Source organism: Juglans regia, chromosome 2 (genome assembly GCF_001411555.2).
Source record: "Juglans regia cultivar Chandler chromosome 2, Walnut 2.0, whole genome shotgun sequence".
NCBI lineage: Eukaryota > Viridiplantae > Streptophyta > Magnoliopsida > Fagales > Juglandaceae > Juglans > Juglans regia.
Window position 1 is genome coordinate 24367554 of NC_049902.1, and position 10740 is coordinate 24378293.

At 32.8% G+C, this 10740-nt stretch overlaps 1 protein-coding gene across 1 annotated transcript; it reads right to left on the bottom strand.

Annotated features, from left to right (window-relative positions):
- Positions 1-411: 411 nt before the first annotated feature.
- Positions 412-5555, bottom strand: LOC109012174 (protein NRT1/ PTR FAMILY 7.3-like). The gene is made up of 5 exons (XM_018993691.2): positions 5431-5555; positions 5082-5196; positions 2518-2735; positions 1834-2396; positions 412-1650 (listed from the first exon to the last, which is right to left on the bottom strand). The coding sequence occupies exons 1-5, from the start codon at positions 5455-5457 to the stop codon at positions 780-782; spliced, it is 1794 nt and encodes a 597-aa protein (XP_018849236.1). The 5' UTR covers positions 5458-5555; the 3' UTR covers positions 412-779.
- Between the last annotated feature and the right edge of the window lie 5185 nt (positions 5556-10740).

Here is a 10740-nt window from a genome sequence, read left to right on the forward strand (position 1 = left end):
CATTTGTGGGAGGATATAGTTATGTTTTTTTTTTTTTGTGTACATATAGATTCTGTTAAGAAAACACTCCTTAACCTTCACTGTTCTCTACAACTGTTGGAGTTGAGTGCAAAACGTGTAGGATTTTCTTTCTTTCCATGGATCTGAGGAAACTGTTACTGGGCATCCAGCAGCCCTTTATCAGTCTATACAACATCAAGTGCAGAGCTAATGCTAGTGCTAGGCTTACGAATGCTTTGGCATCCAGTATAAGCCAATCAATGAAACAAGAGAACTACTATCCTTATTTTCCCCGTAATCCATAACTTCAATTCACATAAGTATCACATTTGTTCTGGAAATCTTATTTTTGAATATCAAGGGACAGAATAAGGCAAAGCATTGGACATCTAAAATCTAAAAATAGTAAGCTCTCATGAACCCATATGATGTGAAATTTGTAGAGAGAACCAAGGCATACATTAGAACTTCTGTCAAGCAAATTTTTTTATGTCCAATGTAGAAATGGAAGCAAATATCTTTAAGCCAAACTCTTCAGAATCAACTCTGCATAACCTAGCTTGCTCCAAGAGCATGGAGAGAAATAGCTGCACTGAGTTAGGTGTTGGAGAAACAGCAAGGAGCGAGTGTAAGACATTTAGATGAGAATGAGTTTCTCTTACTGCATCTATCTTCAAGCAGGAACATATGCCAGTGTTTAGGGCTATCCCATTCCTCTTATTCATAATATAAGCTGGTACGACGAGCCATAATATGTCTTGCCGATGTTCTTATATACATCAGACTCTGAAGTCTTCTGCCTCATATTTCTCTTCAAATCTTCCTTCCAACTTGATAGACTTGTACCACTTAGCACAACCAACATAGATAACCAAATCTATTGTTGTCAAGGCGGCTAACAGGAAGTAAAACCTGTCCAGGTGACCTTTGTTGAGATTTCCTGGGATCCATCCTGGCATGTGATCCTCAGTTGAGATCTTCATTACCATAGTCACAAGCAAGCTACTCACATAATTCCCAAGAGAGATAGATGCCATGCAAAGTGCACTTCCAAAGCTCTTTAACCCATCTGGTGTCTGTGCATTAAAGAACTCCAATTGTCCCACATACATGAAAACTTCAGAAGCTCCTATAAAGGCATACTGAGGAATTTGCCAAAAGATACTCAAGGAGCTTGAGCCTTCACAGTGTCTGCAGTCTTTTCTTGCATACTTCAGCCTATAGCATTCCAGTATCCCGGCTGAAACCATTGCCATCACAGCTATAATAAGGCCAATGCCCATTCTCTGAAGCTCAGTGAGTCCCTTGGAATCTGATTTCTTAATTCTACTGACAAGTGGGTCAAGAACTCGCCGGTAAAGGAAGATAAAAACTGCTACGCTGATTATGTCAAAGCTAGACATGCTTGCAGGTGGGATTCGGAAGTTTGAGATGGTAGTTTTCATGGCAGCACCTTGCTCCACAAAGAGAGAGGCCATTTGTGTGAAGACTACAGAGTAGAGTATAGTGCAGAGCCAAATTGGGAGTAGTCTTAGAATGCATTTAACTTCTTCCACTTGGGTGATTGCGCAGAGCCGCCAGGGATTCTGAACACCCTGGTTCCGGTCCTCAAAGTCCCTCGATGAGATAAATGCTGCCCTATCCAAGAACCTACATGATAAATCAAAATGGGTTAGCATCACAATGGATAGTCATATATTATATCCATTCAGGTGCTGTTTAATATTGGAGTCCTAAAAACATCACGAATTAAGCAATCTGATAAAGCTTCGGCCAAGTATTTTGAGTCAAATGGACTAAATTATATGCCAATGATCATGATTTTATACTTACTTGAAGCCATGGGTGTGGAGTATCCTTCTACAACCATTAGTGGAAGACTGTTTTCCATCCACTTCATACAAGCCCTCTGCACTTGGTGGCATCTCGACCCTCCACTTCTTCACTGCAGCAACTATGACCTGGCAAAACCTGGAGAGAGGGTTGCCACTTGGCTTGAAGTGTCTGTACCTTGGGGTCCCAACAAGAAACAAGACTAATGCTGCAAAGGCAGAGCCGGCAGACGCCCAAAATCCTAAAACCCACATCCCTCCATCCTCAAAGTACCCCAGTATGGTATTTGAGAAGAGGGAACCAAGGTTTAAAGCCAGATAGAAGTAGCTAAAAAAGGCTACCTTTGAGTACCCTTCTTTGGGGTTTTCCTCATCAAATTGATCAGCCCCAAACGTACAAATATTAGGTTGATACCCTCCATTTCCCAGGGCAACAAGGTAGATAGATATGTAAAATAATCCAATCTCCATGTTTGAAGGGGTACTACATAGAGTTTCTCCATCCCCACAACCTCTAGGTCTGACCAAGAATAGATATGACGATAGTGATAGTGATACCAAACCCTGTCGAAAAATGCACATAGCTACTATTAGATAGCGAAGACACATTCCTTTTTTTTGGAATTTGCAAAAATAGGAAAAACAAAAAAAAGAGAGTACAAAAATAGTAAATCAGGATACTTACCGCGACAAAGATGACCTGAAATATGGCACAGGTTTTGTATCTCCCCCAGTAGGAATCACTAAGGAAAGCGCCAACCAGAGAGAAGATGTAAACTGTTCCAGTCCATTTGCTCACGTTGTTAGCAGCATCAGCATTGTTTTGCTGTAAGACCCTTGTCAAGAACAATACCAGGTTCACTCCTACTCCAAAAAATGCTAGGGTAGCTAGACCTTGGTTCACTGTTGATTCAATGAGAAATAAAATGTAAAATCACCATTGGTTCCAAAAGTTTAAATTAATATTTATATTATATTTGAACACTCCCGTCACATGTGGTTCAAACGTCATCCCCTCAATAAGTAAGCACATGTATAATATTTAAATAATAAGATAAAATATAGAATCAACATTCAGATTTCGAAATCACCGCTTATCTCAAAATGTCAAATTAATAGAAAATATGAACACTAATAAAGAGAGACATGCAGAAATAACAAACGATCGATCGACATGCTTGTATATCACCTTCACGATGCTTAAACTTGTTATTCTCTGCAGAAGAAAAGGCCATGCAGACACCTGGAAGTAGCCTAAAGCATTAAATGCACTCAGATTCAGAAAAAACGTTCGAAAGAGAGGCCAGGTTACCAAATCGATCCTCTCGAAACAAGAAATCAGATTGCATGCACGCATGCCTGCAGGCATTTACTAATAAATATTATGATCGAAATGAACCAATAATCATTGGCCTCAAGACTTGTTTGCATGTGGAGTGACTTCATCATGCATGTAGATTACTCTCCCCTAGAAGATTTGGTGGCAGGCCATTAATAAGCATTATTCAGCATGCATACATATGCTGCTGCCACATGCAGCTCCTGATCTTTAAAAGCATCACATGATGATTTGTAAAGAACTAGAACCATCCAAAAACACATTATCTTCTGCAACAGTAAATTGTTACAGTTACTTTAACAAGACCATATATATACTTGATCACCTCCAAATAATGTGCGCTTCTTTTTTCTTTTTCTAAATAAGGTCGTAATGATCTTTTTCCACTAATTATTAATACTCCATGCAAGTGATCATGATTTTCATGTCATTACTCGTTAGCCAGTTAGTGGGACATTTCATTGGTTGTAAAGGAATCGAAGAAAAAGAAACAACACTTTATATTATAATTTTAAAATATAGAAGAAAGAAATTAAAATTTGGCCTTTTAATATTATGATAACCAAACTTTCGTACAAATTAATGACTGCGACTAGTTTGGTCCTCAGTTTCGTATAATTAATTATTTGGATTTACAAATACATGAATTTAATAAATGTAATAATCAATCTCTTTTCATAATGATGGAAATACAAAAATTAAAGTAATTTTTAAGCAACCTAAAAAAAAAAATCTTTAAAAAAATTTATACTTCCAAACATCATTTTGATGGATCCCATTATTTTTTTCAAGCATATATTGTCTGGAACATGGTTAAGATCGAAAAATTCTACTTATTATATCTTGTACTTGTTATATATTTTTATCTTTCTATTTAAATACATATTGATATATAATTTATAAATATATATATTTAAATAAAATAATAAAAATGACAAATCAGACGTTTGGGAGGACACGGTTAAGATGTAGTGCTAACTGCCATTGTCACGTGGGACTGGAGTGGGCTTGGCTTCTATTTTCAATTTTTCATGCATTTTTTCAAGTGCAAGTTGGTGACAAATATTACACGTGGGAAAGACCAACGTTATGCAAAATAAAGGCAAAGATTACGTGCCGGGCATGTCTTGCTTCATATGCATGCTTTCTTCTGTCTCTCTCTCTCTCTCTCTCTGATCGAGGAATGCATTTCGTCTAGTTCTCTCACTCTGAAGGGGTTGGGGCCGGGGGTTTAGCTTTAGCTGGCATAAAAGCTCAGCATGCAACAAGAGAACAACATCTGGTTAGGTTCTCAGTGCCAAATATGAACACCAGATCTTCATTTGTACAAATGTCCATATCTGAACTTTGGTAACAAGGAGCTCTTATCAAAGCTACCCTTTTTTGTAACTGCTTATCTGAATAGGTTACATCTAGACGAAAACCTCACTCTCCTCTTCCAAAGTCTTAAATATCACTCCTTTTTTTTCCTGAGAGCGCCACCAATATTGTAGAACTGCACACGCGCGCACACACACAAAGCCATTGGAGTGCTTTGGGATCAAGCAATAGCTAGAAACTAGATGGATATGCCCCCATCATGCATCTTTACTACTAGGAGGAAGGATGTTAGCTGCAAGTTTTTCTGATGTGGGAAAAAGCAGAGGATTTTGGAGAGTAACTGTGTCATAACTCTCATAAACAGAGGAAATGAAAAGAGGAAAAAAAAAAAGAATGCATGAACTACGTTTTTAAGATTGTTAATCAATCAAATTTGGGCATAGTTTTGTCACATGAACTGGTTAGATAAATGGGAAATCAAATAAACAGTAGGAAAAGAAAAATAAACCGATAATTCTCTTTTTTGTTTTTTGAATTGTTCTCCTGATTTGTTTCTATTTTCTATTCAAAAGTGAGGTCTGAAAGCTTACGAAGTATGATAATCCCAGCAAACCACCCTCCAGATTTTCCTCTGATTGCCGAGCGGCCATGCCAATCAACACTTCCATCCAGAGTGCGTGCTTCTTGCCCTTCTTTGGATTTAACCTGCATATTCTTGAAGAAAAAAACAATAAGAACACTGCTATAATCACACTACAAGTTTGCCATATTGCAAGAATGCATGTACAATTCGTTCCTTATAAACAACAAAATCCAAAGAAACATGTGACATGCAATGATATAAAAGGTAATTGAGAGTGAAAGGAGAGAGTTTGTGTGTGTGTCTATCCATCTATCTAGAGAGAGAGAGTGAGAGAAGAATATGAAATGTTTACTTACCTCCTTACACAACTCTAAGCAAGCCATTGTTGATGTTGAAGAGGTAGAGTTTGGCAATAAAATGCAGGGGATGTGCTCAGCAGAGGAGTGTGGTGATTATTGTGGTTTTCGAAGAAGAGGAAGGAGTTGGGACAGAAAATGAAATGGGAGGTGGTATAAATAGAAGAAAAGAGTGTGGGATGAACGGTGGAGATTTACAGATATAAAGTAGGCCAACTTTAGAAAGGAGATTTTTTGAGACCCACAGAAAATAAAGAAAAACAAAACAAGAAAATGACCCACACGACGAATATCCAAAATCTTAATACACAAGAGTTACCGTTATAAAAAAAATTTGACAAAAATAAATTTATAAATTGACTTGTTTGATGTGGTATATAATATTTATTGTATAATAAAATTAGAATTATAATTTAACGAATCACATCAAACTATATCAATTTATGATGAGTTTACTTTTATGAGATTTCTTTATAATTTTAATAACATGCAATTTGTTCAACAGAAAAAGGAATGGAACGGAAAGTCTTCCTTTTAAATTTTTCCTAAATATGGGTGCATAGGGGTAACTTATTATATATATATATATTTATATATATATATATATATATTAATTTACATATTGACACATTTCAGCCGAGGATGCCCTCATGTACATTATCATGTTATCATTCCAAATACAAAGTTCAAGCTAGCACGGCTACCGCATCATCATCGATAACAAATATACATTTGCAGGGATGATGGAAAGGAAGGGAAAATAAAGACAGAACAGGAGAGTAAGTGAGGCCTAGAAAGAAGGGCAGGAAAAGTGCCAAAATAGAGACTACCAATCTCTCTCTCTCTCTCTCTCTCTCTCTCTCTCTCTCTCTCTCTCTCTCTCTCTCTCTATATATATATATATATAATCAATGCTTTTGAGAATGAAGCTATAAATTATGCCAAAACGGGGTGAGTGCATGATCACTCTCTCTTGGGTAAGTTTGAAATCCGCCTTAAATATTCCCTAGATATATAAGAGAAAAAGGAGATCATCTAGTACTATAATATATATAAAATTAATGGTTTGAGGGTGAAGTTATATATATACTAAAAGATGAGTACTACCTACATGTTGTGCCTGAATTAGATTGAATTGATCAGACTAAAATTTTTAAGAAGCTTAGTGTGCAAATTAAAGAGATAGATATGAACAAAACCTGAATTTTACATAATTTATTAGTACTAATTCTGGTGTGAATTAATCTCTTAATTAAATAGTATTAAATGCTTATAATTAATCAAAAGCTTTATCTAGACAAATAATGTTGATGATGATGAGGCATTCATAAAGAAAATATGAATTTTGTTCCCATCCAGTACCCAAATTTATAACTTTACACACACATATGAGAATGATTAGATATATATAATTTTATGCCTCCAGCTTAGAGCAGATAGATTGATTAGGTTCTTTAGCTAGCTCATGATACATGCATGCATGCATAAACAATGCGTATATATATAGTACTACTCATGCATCTTGGAGATCATCAACAACATGATCATGAGGTAATATATGCTAATTAATGTACTTCCATTCTTTACAGCAAGCTGCTGCATGGCCTACTACTCCGATCCCAAAGAAACAAACACGTTCCTATTTTCGTCCACAAATTAATAGCGTCATTTTATTCATTATCCCGGCCCTAAGCTAGCCCGACACAAAGCATCGATCGTTTATGATCCTAAACCTCGTGAGAAATATTCTACGTGCATGTGCGTTAATCCTTTTATCAATTAGACTAGCTGGATGCATGTACTCTGAAAAGTTCAGAAGAATACTGAAATGATTTTTTGGCCATCAAATGAAGCATATATATCTATAAATGTATGTATATGTAAATCTAGCTCTGCAGGAAGAGTATATATACACATACAGCAAAAATGAAAAAGATCATGTAGTACTATCTGGGGAATTGTAAAGTGCAATTATCTTGTAATAAAGAGAGCAACTACAACTAGGGCATGCATGCCCTCCACAGAATGTGGTATCTCTCAACAGTTAATAGTACAGGCTGGTTGAGTTGTGTTTATTTATATTTATATATATATATAATTATATAATTATATACATATATCATGCATATATATATATGCTCTCTTTTAATTTATTTTTTGGAAATATATGTTGTTGTCTTTATCATAAACAGATGATCATATATATATATATATATATATATATATATATTTGCAGGTGCTCCATTAATCTTTTTATCACTATTAAGAGTGTAAATTTAAACCAAAAAACTGGTCCAGACCGGTTGGACCGATTTTGAACCGGTCCAATCCGGGACTGATTCTTGTAATGTAAAAACTGGCCGGACCGGACCGGACCGGTTCCTAAAAAAATATATAAAAAATCATATTTTATATATAAGTTTTATACAAAATTAATATTATACAAAATATTTTATATATATAAGTTTTATATATAATGTATAATTATATGTGGAATTTTTATATATAATATATGTAATTATATATCATATATGAAATAATTTCATACTATAATTTATAAATTTTAACATAAAATGTTATTCTTAAATGTGAGCATTTATAATTTGTTTGATCATATACTATTAATATAATTATATATAAGATAATATTATTATAAAATAAAAGTTTAATCTTAAAAATAAAAATTTAATTGATCATATATTATATAGCTATACTAATATATAGTTTATAACTAATACTAATATATAACAATAAGAATAGTCTAATATTAATACTATTATATAGTCTAATAATTTATATAGCTATACTAATATATAAGTTTATAACTAATACTAATATAAAGTTTATAACTAATACTAATATATAACTATACTAATAGTCTAATATTAATACTATTATATAGTCTAATATTATATTATATAGCCATACTAATATATAAGTCTACAACTATTTAACTAATACCAATATTTTAATATAGACCATAGTTATACTAAGATAGTTATACTAAATCACTAAAAGTTTATAACTAATACTAATATATAGTTTATAAATAATACTAATATATAACTACACTAATAGTCTAATATTAATACTATTATATAGTCTAATATATTATATCGTTATATTAATATATAAGTCTACAACTATGTAACTAATACTAATAGTTTAATATAGACTATAGTTATACTAAATCACTATCAGTAATACTAATAGTCTAATATTAATATTATTATATAGTCTAATATATTAGACTATAGTATATTAAATGTATTACAAATATATATTTATATATATCAATGATTCAATATATATATATATATTATATAGTCTATATATATATATATTAAAAATATAATATAGACTATAGTTATACTTATAATTAATATAGTTATACTAAATCACTAAAAGTTTATAACTAATATTAATATATAATTTATAACTAATACTAATATATAACTTTAGTTACTATACTAATATTCTAATATTAATACTATTATATAGTCTAATATATTATATAGCTATACTAATATATAAGTCTATAACTATTTAACTAATACTAATAGACTAATAGTTTATTATATACTATAGTTATACTTATACTAATATAGTTATATTAAATCATTATAACTAATACTAATATATAACTATACTAATAGTCTAATATTAATAGTTAATACTATTGTATATTCTAATATATTAGATTATAGTATATTAAATCAATTTTCCAAACCGTCAAAAAAAGTTTTAATTACCATTTAAAAAAAACACATTGAAAATATTAATTCAATAGGAAACGGCGCCGTTTCCCCTATAACTAAACCCTAATTCCTAAAGTCTTATTCTCCCTCTCATTTCATTCTGTGTCATTCTCTCTCTCGTCCGCTTGCGGCTCACTCTCTCATCTGCATCTCTGCCTCGTAGCCTCAACCCTTCTTACTCTCGAGTCTCTCGTCTCTTAACTCTCAACTCTCTCGTCTCTCACTCTCTCTTCTCTAAACTCTCTCGTCCGCTCACTCTCTCGTCTGCGTCTCTGCTTCGCGGCCTCGCCCCTTCTCATTCTCTCATCTCTCGTCTCTCACTCTCGTCTCTCACTCTCTCTTCTCTCAACTCTCTCGTCCCTCACTCTCTCTTCTCTCAAGTCTCAACTCTCTCGGCTTCACTTTGTCTCTCTACCGAGTCTGCCCAGTGCCCCTTCAAAGGTAATTTTTTTTTTTTGAAATTACATACTAGGCTTTTTGTAATTGAGTTTTTTGATATTAGGGTTTTTGAATCCGAAATTTAGGATTTTTTGTGATTTTGTTTATTATTTTGTTTGTGATATTAGAGTTTTGTGATTGGGATTGTGAAATTACTTTGAAATTATGATAGACGATATTTGTGATAATAGAGTTTTTTGAATCCGAAATTTACTTTGATTGGGTTTTTTTATTGGGTTTGTGAAATTGTATTTTGTGATTGGGTTTGTGAAATTACTTTGATAAGGTTTTGTAATTTTTCTACTTGAATAACATATGTCATATTTAATGTTTATCAATTGAGGTTGAGGATTTGAATAAACTGTGAATGCTCAACAATTAAACCAGTTTTTTTTTTTTCTTATAAATAGATTTTTAATGATAAATTGTCTAAATTTCATTTTAAAAATAAATGGAAAACCGGATCGGACCAGACCGGAAACTAGTAAAATCAGAAGTACCTGTTTAGGAGGGTAACCGGTGCATAATCAGTTTTGAAAAATGTAAAACCGATACATACCGGTTCGGTCTTAGATTTTGTCCAAAACCGGACTGGTTACACCTCTAATCACCACCCTGTTTCTGTTGTTCCAAACCTGTTGTCTCCTTATTCATCCACTGCCCCAGTAACTTCAGAAAACTAAATTTAATTCCACTATTAGATTAGGAAAAGAAAAATGGAAATATTGGAATTTTATCAATTATTTAATACTTTTGAAGGATAATTTTCACAAAAAAATTATTTACTAAGAATAATAGTACTAGTGCTAGAAAGTACTACACCACTATATATATCACAATAATCTCACCTTGGCTGATAAGTCAACATTTAATTAGGTATTCACTTTTTTTTAAACAAGGATTAATTAATCATTTGAAAGTTATTAAACACCATGATCACATTAATAAATATGATAATGGTGGGATAGTATTATAGTTTACAGCATTTTCTTTATATAAAGTTAATAATTAGCTCAATTGTAAGTCTAATATCTGATTTGGATAAAGGACTAATATAGCTTAAAAAGTACATAGACCTAAAGAAGACAAAACAAGAATCACAATTCAATTACAA